This window comes from Hippocampus bargibanti, linkage group LG03, assembly GCF_051943395.1.
Source record: "Hippocampus bargibanti isolate YZ-2025 linkage group LG03, ASM5194339v1, whole genome shotgun sequence".
In the NCBI taxonomy this organism is placed as follows: Eukaryota; Metazoa; Chordata; class Actinopteri; order Syngnathiformes; family Syngnathidae; genus Hippocampus; species Hippocampus bargibanti.
The window spans coordinates 27431347-27451075 of NC_142736.1; the positions used below are offsets into that span (position 1 = coordinate 27431347).

Here is a 19729-nt window from a genome sequence, read left to right on the forward strand (position 1 = left end):
TAAGTGATGTTGACGCATGTGGGTGTGTTTGTGTCAGCATTGTGGAAACAAATGTTCCATATATATGGTATATCTGTCAGGTGTAGATATGTTAAATATAATAAATAAAATTCTATATCATCATTATGTATCCCCCTCCCCTGCCTTATGACTCCAGCCTTCTTTTTTCCATGAGGATTTTTTTTTGTGTTATTTTGTTGGTCAGTGAACAGGGAGGATTACACAATAGGCATATCATGGCCTGAAGCACCAAGAGCGACATCATTTTCAGTCTTGAGCCCACAAATTACATTGATGTGGACTAATTTGGTCCATTTTCGCCTTTGGTGCTTCCCTCCCTTCCTGCTGTGCTCTCCATCTTTCCTACTTGTCGCCTATCATTTAGTTTATCCTGAATTGACTCCCAAATGGGAGAGTGATTTGTTTTGAATGATCCATTTTGTGATTGGACACGTAACTCATAACCTATGGCATTTTAACAATGGATGTGTCTTTTTTTTATTGTAGCCTCGCAGTATTTTGGACCCCAAACTGCTCGGCTTGCAGTCTGGAGGGTGAGTGCTGTCTCACTTTTTCATCTGATTGGCTACACCTTTGCTTTGTTTTACTGTACAAACAGTAAATGTGACAAGATTGTTTTGTTTTTCTGCCAGTAAACCCCAATTAGTTAAGACAGTAAGCCCTCTACAATGTTTGGAATACAGAAAGCTAAACACAAAGCACTGAAACAGTCAAGCCAATTTCTTTACCTTTTCTTGTATACTGTCACCATCTGGGTTGAACGTTGAAATGAATATGAGACTAACGAGCAACATTTCAGTTTTTATTCCGGGGAGTTACAACGTTGGATGAAACATTTATGTAACTTATTCTAACCAGCCCATTTTCCATCTGAGCAAAAGAGGAAAGTAGAACATGTGGTGGATAAGTAGATTCTCTTGCAAAGGTCTGGTGGGTAGAGAACTTTCTATGGGTAAAAAGCAAGCGATTGAGATGATTCAAGACAATGGAAATTAATTCAAACTAGATATAATGATGAATGTCTGAAGCCTCTCAAGACTGACTTTGGACAAGAAGCAAGGTGGACTGAGCATTTGCCAATTGCTAGAAACATCCAGTATACACAACCTTTCAAACTCACTTAATCAACCAAACAAAAGTAAACTCCCAACGTTTTCCAACACCTTACTGCTATTTAGCCTACACGACCTTCATTCATTATTTGAGCGTTTGGAGTAAGCCCTTTGTAAAGACCTGAGAGAGTCAAAGTGTGCAAGTGTGTGCCCTGCCGCTCGTCACATTGTGTGTAACTCAGGGGTCACACATCATGATACAAAGGCTTGAGGAGCTCCAGCAGCACAGAGAGAGAAATTGCTGTCAAGGTCATTACAGAGACTTTGAGTGACAGTTGAGGAGATGGCGCCTAGAGCCCCGGGGTGAAGGAACAGTGCTGGTGGGACTCTGGGGGTAGGATTGGATGCGGAGATGGCCCGTGGGGAATGTGAGAATTCAGAGTCGAGAGGACAATGAACACCTAAATGTCAAACTGAAAAAAATCAGTCGGCATCACCCAAACAATGGGACACTGAGCCGATTTAAGCTCAGATGCGGACCAAAACAGCTAAACATCCCCCCCTCCAAAAAAATCAAGATGCATCATGTTCAGTATTTTTTTCCAAATGACGCTTTGTATAATTAACCATATTGCCTCCAATTTGAGGCTGTATGTGTTTAGCTTTGACCAAATTTCAAAATGGCAAGGTACCTATTCTGAAAGCGATTACTGGCTTCTCAAAGGATCAATATCTATCAGAATCTCCAACAGTTTTCACCGTTGGTCCAATGCCAATTTTTGGGGGTTGTCTGAAAAGTGATTTGGGATTTGGTGACAGAATTCTCGCTCGCAGATATGAACTCCAATGCAGCCGAGAGGTTGTAAAGCAGTATCCGATAGAATGCAATGTAGTCACATCCAAAGGTGACGCAGGTGAAGGCAGAATGCATGATCCACGGTGTTGGCTGGTCAAAGCTCTCAAGGACACTTTACAGTCACAGACAAGCATAGATACAATAATAAAGAAAATACAATTATAAATAGAAACAAAAGATAAAGCTACACAGATGCAAATGCAATTTTAAATAGGTGGGTTTTGAGATGGGATTTGAAGGTGGAAAGAGAATCGATGTTACGAATGTTGGGAGGAAGTGAGTTCCAGAGTTTGGGGGCAGAGCAGCTGACAGCTCTGTCCCCCATCGTGCTGAGACGGGCAGGGGGGCGCACAGAGGTGGAGGGAGGAAGAGGATTTGAGGGAACGAGAGGGAATACAAAGACCTCCTGCGAGTAATATCTGCCTTTACATTGCCGTTGTTATGAAATTAATATACTTTAAATCTGTCTTATTCCCCAGGGCCGGCAGTATTCTTTACGGTATTGACAGCATGCCAGATTTACGCCGCAAGAGAACAGTGCCTCTTGTCCGAGACCTGGTGAGTCATCTGCCTCAAACTGAGTTGTATGTGATTTATGTCAAAGCCATCTGAGTGACCTTATAGGTTGTGTCACGCTGGTGAAAGCCCGTGCTGAGTGAGTATCAGCTCAAGGAGCACAATCGAAATGTTGCTTTACCAAACAAACATCTCGTGCCATTTTATCTTATAAAAAAGGATGAGAAGATCAAACAAGAAATTCATGGTTGGCAATGAACATGTGTATACTCGCCAAACATCTTCAGATTTTTATGATGCTATAGTTTATTGTTAAGGTGCGACAACTACAGCATGTGTTAACGGCGATGGCTACCTTGCCAAAATATACAACTCGGAAGAATCCATAGAGTCAAAAAGAGGCTACGGTACGCTTGGTCACACACAGGGGGCATGCATGAATCATCTTGTGTCATAAAATTAATGGGATTGGTCCTTGTGCTCGTCCGTCATGATCATCGCCACCTTGAACAATAGAAATAAACACCGAGAAATAATTCCCAAAGTAAAAAATAACATCACAGCATGCTCAAGCAAACTTGCATGTGGTGACATATCATAATTCACATGATTGATTGCTCATGTTCATCATGATATAGAGCGCTTTGCACAATAGAAATAAAAAGAATCCACAAAAAAAATCTACAAAGTTTTGCCATTGCATAATTAACTGATGAAACTCAAGCGCAAACCTCACTGGATTAGAATATGCTTCCTGTGTAAACTGTTTGCTTGGAGGGTGACAACAGTGACCTACAAACACATTCAACTCGTGCCCAAGTTTGAAAAACAGCATTGCAGCTTGTGGGGTATTGCAACTTGATTAATTACCCAAAAGAGAGTGTTTGACATTGCATCCCAGTGATGTTTTAATGTGTCATAACATACCCAACAGAAACACCGTGGTCTAATTTCGCAGCGCGTAGGTCCGGCCTCTCACTGCCGATAACGCTAAATGTGTCTATTATTGTTTGTCAGTGACCGTCTTTTGTGGATGTATGTTTTTCATCGTCATGTACTTTCACCACTTTATTGTTAAAAAAAGTTTACTCTTATAAAAAGCAGTAGGTGCATTTGAATGCTTTGATGACTGGATGATGATACATGTTTATATCACAGTGAACAACATGAGTTGATGCTGTATTTGTCCATGTCTCTCATGAAATTAATACCCAACATTGTCTTGGTAAGTATGGGTTGGTGTCTTATTGTTTAGTGATGTATTTATTTTTTTAATATTTGGGGATTTTTGCGTATATATTTTGACATTCGTACATAGATCCATCACAGCGATGGATGATATTTTTCAGTGAGTTGTCAGATTTCAGCGTTTCTTTTTGTGAGGTTTTTTTTTTGGTATGATGATTATGATTACTACCACTGTATTTAACTTGAAATGTTGACAACTCAGCCCGAAAATATATACTGTATCTGGGGAGAGACTTCATTGACTTTTGATTTAACTGTGTGAGGCTTTTAAATCATGTAAAAGTGACGCCCGTCAAGCCTTTTACACATGGGATGAAGTCAGCAAAACAATTGGTCCCCCTTATCATGTCGACTCCTTTGTCAATGTCCCCCGCCCCTCCCCATTTGCTGTATGATTGCTTCAGGGCAGCAACAGCAGGATTCACTCACACAAAAGAATTAAAAAAGGCAATGAAAATCAAGTACAACGATGAAAATTGATTTGAAAAGTAGTGATATTGCCACTGATCAGATCCTATCAGTGATATATCGTTTTGCCTGCAGCAACCTCAGCAGTGCTGGTGCATGTTGATTAAAAAAAGAAAAGGAAAAAAACTTACATCAACACTCGCAGTTCATGTAGAGGTTCCCTCTGCCATTCCCCATGGCCATCTGTAGATCTTTATATCTATGTATGTAGTGTGTGTATGACTGTAGTGTGTGTGTGTGTGTGTGTCAGCTGACTTCCTCCACAATGGGTTACAAGTTTCAGAAAATGTTGATTATTTGTGTGTGCGTGTGTGTGTGTGTGTGTGTGTGATTTTGTGTGTATATATGTCTCTGTTAAATGATTGTGCAGAGCAGTCAGCAGAACATATGAACAAGTCGTTTCACAACAGTTGGCTTTAGCGAAAAGTCAAGCATGACTGCAAACGTGTAACTTCTAGTACACGGGTGGGTTAAAAATAAACAATCCCACCTCTCCTACCCAAAAACAAAATCATGCCGTAGACTTCATATGATATCTGACTAATTTTCTGCCTAAGAGCTCAAACGCAGAACAATCAGCAGTCCTGCATGGCAATTAAGATACTTGTCCGTTCACAAAGAAACACAATTACTCTGCTGTTAGAGCTTTCAGTCCTAATTGACTTCCTGCAATGTGTCTAATTCTTTTTGTCTCTCTCTTTCATCCTCACTTCTCTGTCTCCTGGAAACCACAGGCTTTGGTAAGTTTACTTGTGTCTGCTCAAGTTGACTAACGGTGGAACACGATCTGGTTCAGGGCGCTGGAACAGACTGTGGAAATATTTTTACCCAATGAAACTCTGTTCACTTAAAAGATCTGAAGATAAGTTCATGTTGGAAAAACAGCTAGTGTTGTTTTTTTGTTTTCGTCACAGAGCTGTGTGGCTGACACCCCTGTGGACCCAAGCAAAATGTTGATATCTGTGATGTTTACATTTTTAAACATATACAATTGATATGAATACAAACTACATTTTTCTCATTTGTACCATCATTATTATTATTATAGCAGATACGATGTCAGATGAATCTTTATCATAACATCCACAGTCATGGTTGCCTGTAATAAAATGCAAACTTAGACGCACAGCCGCTCATTTTACAAGCCATTGATTGCAGTCTGCAAAATGGTGTCGATGTAGAGGACAAGTGATCGTAAAATGTCAGGTAATGAGTCAGTGAATGGGATAGACAGACTTTGATAAATCACTAAAGCAAAGCAACAGCAAAGAAAATGGCCTTCATCAAGTAAATTGAGCTGAGCAAAATATGGCTGTTGACTTTGAGCAATTCCTACTTGATTATGAGTGTGATATGCATTGTTCTGGGTATGTGTGAATTTTATTTTGACAAAGAATGATGAATGTACACATACAGTATACAACTATACCCAAAGCCACCCTTCCCTTGTGTCACCCAGACCACCTCACTGAAAGGTTTCTGGCTATGCCGCTGCGTAATACTCACTGGTGCAAATTCATCATCTGCGTGTGATAAATTGCAGGAAATCTCTTAAAAATAGGTCATCGACTTTTCCCTCCTCATCACCTTGTTCCACTTCTGCTCATAGACCCTCACTGCTCGAAAGGCAGGCATCTCATTTGCTTTGGTGAACCGCTCCACGCTGAATAACGAAGACTTGGTGAGTACCCAAGTATGCATGGAACATCTCACAAAGTTTAGAATCTATAGTGACCAGCAACAAATGTTGCTATGGCAGCAATTTTATCAGAACTGGACAGTACGCCTATATGTTTGAATCAAGAAAAATAAATGGCTCCCTCATATAGATGTCATCCATTTCTCAAACAGTTAGTCCTGTTGGGTCTGTATTTATACACTCAACTCAGGTTTTGACATTTTCCTGCATTTCTCTTGGTTTTCAATCGGACGTTTCGCCTCCTATCCAAGAGGCTTCGTCAGCGAACTAAAGTCTGACTGGTCGTATCGGCCCCATTTATATATCCCTAATGTCCAGACCTGGTGGCGCCGGACACAGCTATGATAGGTCCCTACTCTCAGGTTGGGGGGGGGCGCGGGACCCCCCCCCTGTGGCCCCACTGATTGTTCCTACATTCCTGACTAACGATTGGCCTATTACACCCACTCCCCCCGGTATCACCTCATCAGCATAACGACCCTCATCAGCATTGCGAAAGTTGCCTAACCTGTTTTGCCTGAGCAGGCTATTGTATGAACGATCCAAATTGAACCTCACACCACCAGACCGGTTTAAAGAAGGATTTTGTTGTTTTATAAGAATCGCTTCTTTCACCCCCCTTTCAAACCATCTATGTTCTTTCGCTAAGATTTTAACCTCATTGTCGTCAAATGAGTGGTTGCTAGCTTTTAGGTGCAAATGTACTGCCGATTGAGGCCCACTAGTATTATCCCTGCGATGTTGATAAAGTCTTTTTTTGAGAATTTGTTGAGTCTCCCCAATGTACTGCTCTTTACAATTTTCATTCTTACAATGTATGGAATAAACTACATTACTTTGTTTTTCATTTGGTAGCCTATCTTTTGGATGCACTAATTTTTGCCTTAACGTGTTTATCGGTTTGAAATAAGTAGGAATTTTATGTTGCCAAAGGACTCTTTGTAATTTTTCAGAAACTCCTGTAATGTACGGTACTGCTACTCCTCTCCTTTTAGAATCTTGAGAATTATTGGTTTCGTTCGCTATTCTTTCTTTCTGACATTTGTTGAATGACCACTGAGGGTACCCACAGTTAGTGAGTGCTCTCCTGATATGTTTTGACTCCTTTTCTCTACCTTCAGTGCTAGTTGGTATTAGTTTAGCCCTATGCTGGAGGGTTCTGATAACTCCTAGTTTATGTTGTAAAGGGTGGTTAGAGTCAAAAAGTAAGTATTGGTCAGTGTGCGTAGCCTTCCTAAAGACTTCTGTTTTTAGCGCTCTGTCCTCTTTTATAATTACTTTACAATCCAAGAAGGCTAGTTGGTTCTCTTGAATGTCCTCACGAGTAAATTTAATGTTGAAGTCTACAGAGTTGAGATGATCTGTGAAGGATTGAATTTCTTGTTTCTTAATTATGACAAAAGTATCGTCCACATATCTAAACCAGTGTCTAGGTTTTGTCCCTGGGAAGGATGTGAGGGCCTGTTTCTCCATCTCTTCCATGTAAAGATTAGCCACTATGGGTGAAACTGGTGAGCCCATAGCACAACCATGGATTTGTTTATAAAATTTTTCCCGAAATTGAAAATACGTAGTATTAAGGCAGATTTCTAATAATTGGCAGATGTGATCCGGTTTCAGTTTGGTTCTTTCATGCAGAGAAACATCCGCCAGCAGCCTCGTCCTCACCACTGAGACTGCTGCTGGGGTTGGGACAGATGTAAAGAGAGAAGTCACATCGTATGATGCCAAAGTTTCCTCAGGTTCCAATATGAGGTCTTTGATCCTCTCTACAAACCCTGTGGTGTTCTCTACGTGGTATTCTGTGTTACCAACCAACGGAGCTAAAATAGTTTTTAAATATTTGGCTACATTGTATGTAGAGGAGTCAATGCTACAAACAATGGGTCGGAGGGGGAACCCTTCTTTATGTATTTTTGGCAGGCCATAGATACATGGCGTGGCCTCTCCCGGGTATAATCTAAAATACATCTGTTTATCTATATGTTTTCCTTTCTCTAGCTTTTGGAGACAGTCAATCATTTCTTTCTTGTATCTATTGGAAGGGTCCCTTTTTAGTTGCTCATACGTGTTAGAATCACTGATTAACCTATTTATTTTGTCTTCATAATCCAATGTGTTGAGCAGCACTGTGCATCTGCCCTTGTCTGCTGGCAAAATAGTAATATTTTTGTCTTTTTGTAGAGTAGTTAACGCCTTTCTCTCTTCTAATGTTATGTTGGACGGAGGAAGTTTGGCACTACTGAGAAGAGCTGATATTTTAATGCGTAGATCATCTGCCTCTGCATACGAAAGTTTGTTATTTTTAATAGCCGATTCAGTAGCTGTGATATAATCTATTGTAGGTATAGTTTTAGGAGTCACTGAGAAATTTAAACCTTTGGTAAGTACCGCCTTTTCTGTCTCTGAGAGATCTCTGTCTGACAAATTTTTGATCCAATTCTCCCTTGCAAACTGTTCATACCTAATTTTACGCGTGTTTACCAGTAGCTGAGATTGTTTCAGTAAAAGTAATTTTTGAAATTTACCCTTTTGTCTCTCTTTGGTTTTGCTGTGGTGCCTCATATAACCGGATTTAGTAAATTCACACACTTCCTGATAGATTTTGTGGGTAAGATTAGTTTGTAAACGCTGATAATAAGTTTCTATTTCTGACTGTTTGTTTTTTATCTCTATGTTAAGTCTCCTAATTCGCAAATTTAGAATTTTCCTAGTATAATTTTGTTGCATTTTATCGGCTAAGTATCCAGGTTCCAGGGGTGCTTGCTTCAAGCATTTAGGAATTAACCGGCTCTGTCTACATCTAAGATTGAATCTGAGGTGGTTCTTTAAATCAGCTAATTTAAAGGTGGCCTTTTCTAAGTTACGTACCAGCAGAAGGATGTCTCTCCCAAAGTTGGCAGCAATACGTCTGTGTAAGCTCTCAGTCGTACAGGAGTGGTCCATCGATGAGAAGGTTTCTTCAGCCGTCATCTGTACAAAAGTGAAGGTTTCGGACGTTTCGCCTCCTATCCAAGAGGCTTCGTCAGCGAACTAAAGTCTGACTGGTCGTATCGGCCCCATTTATATATCCCTAATGTCCAGACCTGGTGGCGCCGGACACAGCTATGATAGGTCCCTACTCTCAGGTTGGGGGGGGGCGCGGGACCCCCCCCCTGTGGCCCCACTGATTGTTCCTACATTCCTGACTAACGATTGGCCTATTACACCCACTCCCCCCGGTATCACCTCATCAGCATAACGACCCTCATCAGCATTGCGAAAGTTGCCTAACCTGTTTTGCCTGAGCAGGCTATTGTATGAACGATCCAAATTGAACCTCACACCACCAGACCGGTTTAAAGAAGGATTTTGTTGTTTTATAAGAATCGCTTCTTTCACCCCCCTTTCAAACCATCTATGTTCTTTCGCTAAGATTTTAACCTCATTGTCGTCAAATGAGTGGTTGCTAGCTTTTAGGTGCAAATGTACTGCCGATTGAGGCCCACTAGTATTATCCCTGCGATGTTGATAAAGTCTTTTTTTGAGAATTTGTTGAGTCTCCCCAATGTACTGCTCTTTACAATTTTCATTCTTACAATGTATGGAATAAACTACATTACTTTGTTTTTCATTTGGTAGCCTATCTTTTGGATGCACTAATTTTTGCCTTAACGTGTTTATCGGTTTGAAATAAGTAGGAATTTTATGTTGCCAAAGGACTCTTTGTAATTTTTCAGAAACTCCTGTAATGTACGGTACTGCTACTCCTCTCCTTTTAGAATCTTGAGAATTATTGGTTTCGTTCGCTATTCTTTCTTTCTGACATTTGTTGAATGACCACTGAGGGTACCCACAGTTAGTGAGTGCTCTCCTGATATGTTTTGACTCCTTTTCTCTACCTTCAGTGCTAGTTGGTATTAGTTTAGCCCTATGCTGGAGGGTTCTGATAACTCCTAGTTTATGTTGTAAAGGGTGGTTAGAGTCAAAAAGTAAGTATTGGTCAGTGTGCGTAGCCTTCCTAAAGACTTCTGTTTTTAGCGCTCTGTCCTCTTTTATAATTACTTTACAATCCAAGAAGGCTAGTTGGTTCTCTTGAATGTCCTCACGAGTAAATTTAATGTTGAAGTCTACAGAGTTGAGATGATCTGTGAAGGATTGAATTTCTTGTTTCTTAATTATGACAAAAGTATCGTCCACATATCTAAACCAGTGTCTAGGTTTTGTCCCTGGGAAGGATGTGAGGGCCTGTTTCTCCATCTCTTCCATGTAAAGATTAGCCACTATGGGTGAAACTGGTGAGCCCATAGCACAACCATGGATTTGTTTATAAAATTTTTCCCGAAATTGAAAATACGTAGTATTAAGGCAGATTTCTAATAATTGGCAGATGTGATCCGGTTTCAGTTTGGTTCTTTCATGCAGAGAAACATCCGCCAGCAGCCTCGTCCTCACCACTGAGACTGCTGCTGGGGTTGGGACAGATGTAAAGAGAGAAGTCACATCGTATGATGCCAAAGTTTCCTCAGGTTCCAATATGAGGTCTTTGATCCTCTCTACAAACCCTGTGGTGTTCTCTACGTGGTATTCTGTGTTACCAACCAACGGAGCTAAAATAGTTTTTAAATATTTGGCTACATTGTATGTAGAGGAGTCAATGCTACAAACAATGGGTCGGAGGGGGAACCCTTCTTTATGTATTTTTGGCAGGCCATAGATACATGGCGTGGCCTCTCCCGGGTATAATCTAAAATACATCTGTTTATCTATATGTTTTCCTTTCTCTAGCTTTTGGAGACAGTCAATCATTTCTTTCTTGTATCTATTGGAAGGGTCCCTTTTTAGTTGCTCATACGTGTTAGAATCACTGATTAACCTATTTATTTTGTCTTCATAATCCAATGTGTTGAGCAGCACTGTGCATCTGCCCTTGTCTGCTGGCAAAATAGTAATATTTTTGTCTTTTTGTAGAGTAGTTAACGCCTTTCTCTCTTCTAATGTTATGTTGGACGGAGGAAGTTTGGCACTACTGAGAAGAGCTGATATTTTAATGCGTAGATCATCTGCCTCTGCATACGAAAGTTTGTTATTTTTAATAGCCGATTCAGTAGCTGTGATATAATCTATTGTAGGTATAGTTTTAGGAGTCACTGAGAAATTTAAACCTTTGGTAAGTACCGCCTTTTCTGTCTCTGAGAGATCTCTGTCTGACAAATTTTTGATCCAATTCTCCCTTGCAAACTGTTCATACCTAATTTTACGCGTGTTTACCAGTAGCTGAGATTGTTTCAGTAAAAGTAATTTTTGGTTGGTTTTCAAGTTGTTCACTGGTTGATTGGCACCAACTGGATCTTTAAACTATCATTTTTCTTTTCTTTAACTAGTCCTGCTCTTCCTTTTAGAATGTCTGGTCCACATCTTCTCTCAACCCGTTTCTGTCATATATCCCAATATCCTGGTATGTCCAATTTGATAGAATGTAGCAATAATTAATAAATACCAAGCAATCATTTGAAAGCTGAGTTACTGTAATAGAGGACAGGTGGAATGTAAAAGTCAATAGCAACAGACACTTTTGTGGTGACCTCCAAAGCTGTCTCTGTATTAATTGATTGCAATTCGTTTCTCCCAGAGGGAGAGGTGGATTTACAGCAGGCAGGAGTGAGAGGACTTTATTTGCACAATAACTGGCAGAGCAGTTTTAACTTGGGGCGACATGACAACCAATGTCCTTGAATTAAAGATGGAATAACTTCTCAAGATAGACATGAAGTATTTGCCTTCCTTATGTCATGTTTACAAAATTTATTTGGGGTTGCTCTGGAGAACTAAATTAACAGTGACCCTAAGAAAATGACTAACCTATAGCATTCCAAACCCTCTGTGTACATGGGTTATTACGGGACCGCAGGCATTACTATAATACTGAAACGACTTGATGCATATTTTGCTATGAGAACAAACAAGACAGCAAGATGAGTAAAGAAAGTCCTGAGGGAAATAGGACACCAATTTTACAGCCCCTGAATGTATGTACTTTACCAAATAAAATTCAGCAAAATACTATTCAGTAACGGGTTTGTTAACATCAAGCAAGACAGAAACCTGAGTACTGAAAGTCATGCATTTGTATTTTTAATATGAACTGATACAATGTAGATATGCTAACAATCAGTATGCCAATGAATAACAACAGAGTCCATCAAGTACTAAGGTAGTTTAATAAAATATGTAAGAGTCAGGTATTAAAATTGCTGGCTGAAAATACTGTACCAACGCACGAACAGTTAATATATTTAAATATAGCAACAGTTTAATTGCAAAAATCCAAAAAGGCAGAACAGTAAGGATTATACATCCAGCCCTGATCTCAGATACAATTTCTAGGGAGAATTGCTAATGTGCTATAAGCCAGTATTCTATGGTTAAGACATAAATCCAAGTTCAAAATGTGACAGACCAAAAATGAGAACAGCGCAATGAAGGAGTACTGAAAATTGCAAAAATGCAGACATGCTAACATTTATTATGAGGACATATACAAAGGAGAAAAGTGGTGATATTTTCAAGAAGACCAATTGACTAATTAAGGCACGGCGCCCATTTCGCAATTTGTGGTAGAATTGTGTTAGATTAAAAGGGTTTTACGGAAATAAAATCCAGATGGCGGAGTAAAGATATAAAATATTCATTGTGTTTATTAGAGCAGCCAGGATGGAACCTTTTATAATTTGAGACTGTGCATCCTTCTAAGCATGGGACCTAAAGGGGCAGCTGTTGAGAAGTATATTCGGACAGGGGTGGGGGAAAACAGAGAGTTGTGAATTTTTGTGGTCGAGTTCCCAGCAAGGCTGCAGATTGTGCGGTCGTGGTAAGTAGGCCGAGCAGATGTCAGAGTTTTATCTGCTGCATTAAGTCCAGGAGAGTGCTTCCCTGTGAGGACTGGAAGGGGTGTGTGTGTGTGTGTGTGTGTGTGTGTGTGTGTGTGTGTGTGTGTGTGTGTGTGTGTGTGTGTGAAAAGGTGGAGTGGGGGATGGCACCGTATAAACAATCAAATGATGTTAGTAGTGGATCCGGACCAAAGAGGGTGATGAAAGAAGAATGTATAGAGGGAGCAACGCAGCGAGTAATTTGTCATTGCGGTACAGCGACGTTGATGTTAGATGTCAAGCATTCACGTTAAACAAGATGCCCCTCTCCTCTCAAGTATGAGCAGTCTCATCACCTTGCGCATTGTGACTGGTGTCCACCACTCTTTTTTTACCTTCCATGGATGCTTTGAGTCAGATGACATGCAAGACACCTGAATCACGTTTCCAGTTGATGTGCTTTTTAGGGCAGAATAGAACATTATGTGCCCACCATCTATTTCCAGCTTTTCAGTTGTGTTATCAACATCAATATAAAGAACTTGAGTTGTGTTTATCTGCCAAGAATATGTGAACACATAAAGCTCCCTAATTGTAGCAGTGCTAAGATAAGAATCCAGTCATCTAATTGGTCTCGCTTTAATTTATAAAGGAAAATAAACCTACAGTAACAATATGTTTTCTATTTGTTCAGAATTTATCGAATTACAAGAATTCCTTTATGACAACATCTGGGGTGTTATGCAATTACCACACTCATAGTTATCTCATATGAATGCTCATAGTTGGTAATGATTTGATTAGTTAGTATTCAAGAAGGCAAAAAATGATGAAAGCCCAACGAAGGAAAGAGAGAAGGGGACTTTGAAACCAAGTCAACCTTTAAGCAGTTGGGAGAGGCAATATGACATAAGAAACGGACAAATTCAAGAAACAGACACATTCAAGTCGACACCAAGTAAATACCAAGACCAAAACAAGACAATGCAGGGCTAAAACTGTGGTCAGGGCAGGTCAAAACCAGGGCAGACTAAGACTTTGAGGACTTGTGAGGTTAAGTCAATGTGAGAATGAGGCAAGACCAAGGCATGTCAAAACTAAATTGAGACCAAATCCAGGTTAAGGCAGACATAAATGTGAGTGTAGAATCTGACGAAGGCGGAAGTATACGCCGAACCATGTCAGGTATTTGAACACCTACAATACACTGTCTGTAAGTAAAGAATCTGTTTTAAATTATATATATCCCTACTGTCTCGACATGGCGGTGCCAGACTCTGCTATGATAGGTCCCTGCTCTCAGGTTGGGGAGGCACAGGAGTACTCCCTGCGGCTCCACCGATTGTTCCTATTGTCCTGACTAAAGACTGGCCTCATTGCCCGATTTGCTCTGGTATCACCTCGTCAGCATTACTAATCATATGTTGCCTAAGCAGGCTATTGTAGGAATGATCCAAATTGAACCTCCCAGACAGAGAAAAGAAAGAGAACTCTCAAGACCAATCTCTAAACCTACAACACAAGTAGTGTAGTGTGACTTGAACGTCTCATTGGGTTTTCCAAGTGGGTGTTTTGACGGAGCGACAGACAACACAGTCCAAGGGTGGTGCAAGGGAAGGGCCAAAGGGGTTTGCAAGATTTTGACTGTGCTGCCGACTCGCTCTCAGATCGACGCGACATCTGTCAAACACTTATGTCGGTGTCTTACACCACACAGTCAGGGTTACCTCACAGGGTGACTCACACCAGTGCTCTTCACACTTTGGCTGGCTGGTGTGATACAAAACATCGGTGGGGAATTGTATTATTCTTTGGAGCTTTCTAACAATGAAAATGGAAAGAATAAATGATAGACTGACTGAAAAGTATCTAAATTTGCAGGCATCAATTACATCAGGTTAGCAACAATTGGACGGGTGTGGGGGCGGGACATTTTAAATCGTACCACAGCTTTGGTGAATAAATCTGAGACATCTGCTACATCTCGTTGACCTTAGATTAAAAAGGAAAATCTATCACAGTCACTCTTAGTATTTCATTAGAGGTTCACTAGGGTTCAGTTCTTTGAATGAGCGACTCAAAGTCTCTTGTGTTTAACATAGCCATGTTGTCCCGTCATCTGGCATCTTTTAATCATCTGGTGGTACGGGAAGGCGGTGTGAGCTGCTCTAAAGTTCTTTAACTATATGAGGGGCTGACACATGCAGACACATGCAGCTTTCCACCTTTCTCGCTTCATCTCAATCTGTCTCATTCCCATCCTTCAAACATTCTTTATGCCTTCCATCTATCCCTCCTTCAGGAATTGGCAGAGCCCACTCAGTGTTGATGGCGCCACCGTGGCACTAAAACCTTCTATTTGAGGAGGTTTCTGTCAAAAAGGGGCTTGTCTACTCCAGTATTCTGTGCAGGGAGACTGCAGTTGGCCAACCAGTCGAATGGAACAAAGCCTTGGGGGGGGGGGGGGGGGGGGGGGGGGGGGAGTACAGGAGTGGTCCATCGATGAGAAGGTTTCTTCAGCCGTCATCTGTACAAAAGTGAAGGTTTCGGACGTTTCGCCTCCTATCCAAGAGGCTTCGTCAGCGAACTAAAGTCTGACTGGTCGTATCGGCCCCATTTATATATCCCTAATGTCCAGACCTGGTGGCGCCGGACACAGCTATGATAGGTCCCTACTCTCAGGTTGGGGGGGGGCGCGGGACCCCCCCCCTGTGGCCCCACTGATTGTTCCTACATTCCTGACTAACGATTGGCCTATTACACCCACTCCCCCCGGTATCACCTCATCAGCATAACGACCCTCATCAGCATTGCGAAAGTTGCCTAACCTGTTTTGCCTGAGCAGGCTATTGTATGAACGATCCAAATTGAACCTCACACCACCAGACCGGTTTAAAGAAGGATTTTGTTGTTTTATAAGAATCGCTTCTTTCACCCCCCTTTCAAACCATCTATGTTCTTTCGCTAAGATTTTAACCTCATTGTCGTCAAATGAGTGGTTGCTAGCTTTTAGGTGCAAATGTACTGCCGATTGAGGCCCACTAGTATTATCCCTGCGATGTTGATAAAGTCTTTTTTTGAGAATTTGTTGAGTCTCCCCAATGTACTGCTCTTTACAATTTTCATTCTTACAATGTATGGAATAAACTACATTACTTTGTTTTTCATTTGGTAGCCTATCTTTTGGATGCACTAATTTTTGCCTTAACGTGTTTATCGGTTTGAAATAAGTAGGAATTTTATGTTGCCAAAGGACTCTTTGTAATTTTTCAGAAACTCCTGTAATGTACGGTACTGCTACTCCTCTCCTTTTAGAATCTTGAGAATTATTGGTTTCGTTCGCTATTCTTTCTTTCTGACATTTGTTGAATGACCACTGAGGGTACCCACAGTTAGTGAGTGCTCTCCTGATATGTTTTGACTCCTTTTCTCTACCTTCAGTGCTAGTTGGTATTAGTTTAGCCCTATGCTGGAGGGTTCTGATAACTCCTAGTTTATGTTGTAAAGGGTGGTTAGAGTCAAAAAGTAAGTATTGGTCAGTGTGCGTAGCCTTCCTAAAGACTTCTGTTTTTAGCGCTCTGTCCTCTTTTATAATTACTTTACAATCCAAGAAGGCTAGTTGGTTCTCTTGAATGTCCTCACGAGTAAATTTAATGTTGAAGTCTACAGAGTTGAGATGATCTGTGAAGGATTGAATTTCTTGTTTCTTAATTATGACAAAAGTATCGTCCACATATCTAAACCAGTGTCTAGGTTTTGTCCCTGGGAAGGATGTGAGGGCCTGTTTCTCCATCTCTTCCATGTAAAGATTAGCCACTATGGGTGAAACTGGTGAGCCCATAGCACAACCATGGATTTGTTTATAAAATTTTTCCCTTGGTTTTCAAGTTGTTCACTGGTTGATTGGCACCAACTGGATCTTTAAACTATCATTTTTCTTTTCTTTAACTAGTCCTGCTCTTCCTTTTAGAATGTCTGGTCCACATCTTCTCTCAACCCGTTTCTGTCATATATCCCAATATCCTGGTATGTCCAATTTGATAGAATGTAGCAATAATTAATAAATACCAAGCAATCATTTGAAAGCTGAGTTACTGTAATAGAGGACAGGTGGAATGTAAAAGTCAATAGCAACAGACACTTTTGTGGTGACCTCCAAAGCTGTCTCTGTATTAATTGATTGCAATTCGTTTCTCCCAGAGGGAGAGGTGGATTTACAGCAGGCAGGAGTGAGAGGACTTTATTTGCACAATAACTGGCAGAGCAGTTTTAACTTGGGGCGACATGACAACCAATGTCCTTGAATTAAAGATGGAATAACTTCTCAAGATAGACATGAAGTATTTGCCTTCCTTATGTCATGTTTACAAAATTTATTTGGGGTTGCTCTGGAGAACTAAATTAACAGTGACCCTAAGAAAATGACTAACCTATAGCATTCCAAACCCTCTGTGTACATGGGTTATTACGGGACCGCAGGCATTACTATAATACTGAAACGACTTGATGCATATTTTGCTATGAGAACAAACAAGACAGCAAGATGAGTAAAGAAAGTCCTGAGGGAAACAGGACACCGATTTTACAGCCCCTGAATGTTTGTACTTTACCAAATAAAAAATCAGCAAAATACTGTTCAGTAACGGGTTTGTTAACATCAAGCAAGACAGAAACCTGAGTACTGAAAGTCATGCATTTGTATTTTTAATATGAACTGATACAATGTAGATATGCTAACAATCAGTATGCCAATGAATAACAACAGAGTCCATCAAGTACTAAGGTAGTTTAATAAAATATGTAAGAGTCAGGTATTAAAATTGCTGGCTGAAAATACTGTACCAACGCACGAACAGTTAATATATTTAAATATAGCAACAGTTTAATTGCAAAAATCTAAAAAGGCAGAACAGTAAGGATTATACATCCAGCCCTGATCTCAGATACAATTTCTAGGGAGAATTGCTAATGTGCTATAAGCCAGTATTCTATGGTTAAGACATAAATCCAAGTTCAAAATGTGACAGACCAAAAATGAGAACAGCGCAATGAAGGAGTACTGAAAATTGCAAAAATGCAGACATGCTAACATTTATTATGAGGACATATACAAAGGAGAAAAGTGGTGATATTTTCAAGAAGACCAATTGACTAATTAAGGCACGGCGCCCATTTCGCAATTTGTGGTAGAATTGTGTTAGATTAAAAGGGTTTTACGGAAATAAAATCCAGATGGCGGAGTAAAGATATAAAATATTCATTGTATTTATTAGAGCAGCCAGGATGGAACCTTTTATAATTTGAGACTGTGCATCCTTCTAAGCATGGGACCTAAAGGGGCAGCTGTTGAGAAGTATATTCGGACAGGGGTAAGGGAAAACAGAGAGTTGTGAATTTTTGTGGTCGAGTTCCCAGCAAGGCTGCAGATTGTGCGGTCGTGGTAAGTAGGCCGAGCAGATGTCAGAGTTTTATCTGCTGCATTAAGTCCAGGAGAGTGCTTCCCTGTGAGGACTGGAAGGGGTGTGTGTGTGTGTGTGTGCGTGTGTGTGTGTGTGTGTGTGTGTGTGTGTGTGTGTGTGTGTGTGTGTGTGTGTGTGTGTGTGTGTGTGTGTGTGTGAAAAGGTGGAGTGGGGGGGGGGGGGGGGGGGGCACCGTATAAACAATCAAATGATGTTAGTAGTGGATCCGGACCAAAGAGGGTGATGAAAGAAGAATGTATAGAGGGAGCAACGCAGCGAGTAATTTGTCATTGCGGTACAGCGACGTTGATGTTAGATGTCAAGCATTCACGTTAAACAAGATGCCCCTCTCCTCTCAAGTATGAGCAGTCTCATCACCTTGCGCATTGTGACTGGTGTCCACCACTCTTTTTTTACCTTCCATGGATGCTTTGAGTCAGATGACATGCAAGACACCTGAATCACGTTTCCAGTTGATGTGCTTTTTAGGGCAGAATAGAACATTATGTGCCCACCATCTATTTCCAGCTTTTCAGTTGTGTTATCAACATCAATATAAAGAACTTGAGTTGTGTTTATCTGCCAAGAATATGTGAACACATAAAGCTCCCTAATTGTAGCAGTGCTAAGAATCCAGTCATCTAATTGGTCTCGCTTTAATTAATAAAGGAAAATAAACCTACAGTAACAATATGTTTTCTATTTGTTCAGAATTTATCGAATTACAAGAATTCCTTTATGAAAACATCTGGGGTGTTATGCAATTACCACACTCATAGTTATCTCATATGAATGCTCATAGTTGGTAATGATTTGATTAGTTAGTATTCAAGAAGGCAAAAAATGATGAAAGCCCAACGAAGGAAAGGGAGAAGGGGACTTTGAAACCAAGTCAACCTTTAAGCAGTTGGGAGAGGCAATATGACATAAGAAACGGACAAATTCAAGAAACAGACACATTCAAGTCGACACCAAGTAAATACCAAGACCAAAACAAGACAATGCAGGGCTAAAACTGTGGTCAGGGCAGGTCAAAACCAGGGCAGACTAAGACTTTGAGGACTTGTGAGGTTAAGTCAATGTGAGAATGAGGCAAGACCAAGGCATGTCAAAACTAAATTGAGACCAAATCCAGGTTAATAAGGCAGACATAAATGTGAGTGTAGAATCTGACGAAGGCGGAAGTATACGCCGAACCATGTAAGGTATTTGATCACCTACAATACACTGTCTGTAAGTAAAGAATCTGTTTTAAATTACAGTAAAGTCTCATTATATCGATATCGGATATATCGATAGTCCCGGTTATATCGATACTATTTCTATGCACGCACGGAGAAAATTACATGCAAACAGGGTCGGATATATCGATAGTCCCGGTTATATCGATATTTTTTTGGACTCCCTTGAATATCGATATAACGAGACTTTACTGTATATATATCCCTACTGTCTAGACATGGCGGTGCCGGACTCTGCTATGATAGGTCCCTGCTCTCAGGTTGGGGGAGGCACAGGAGTACTCCCTGGGGCTCCACCGATTGTTCCTATTGTCCTGACTA

The 19729-nt window shown here is 40.6% G+C and overlaps 1 protein-coding gene across 2 annotated transcripts in view; it reads left to right on the forward strand.

The window, feature by feature from the left end:
• unc13c (unc-13 homolog C (C. elegans)) overlaps window positions 1–19729 on the forward strand; it is a 127957-nt gene that overhangs the window by 24185 nt on the left and 84043 nt on the right. Inside the window, exons 4-7 of one of the 2 annotated variants that reach the window (XM_088992912.1) lie at window positions 508–554; window positions 2409–2487; window positions 4896–4901; window positions 5771–5842. In XM_088992912.1, the coding sequence (XP_088849038.1) occupies window positions 508–554; window positions 2409–2487; window positions 4896–4901; window positions 5771–5842 (204 nt within the window). The remainder of the gene's footprint in view (window positions 1–507; window positions 555–2408; window positions 2488–4895; window positions 4902–5770; window positions 5843–19729) is intronic. The other variant, XM_088992911.1, reaches the window with a different exon arrangement.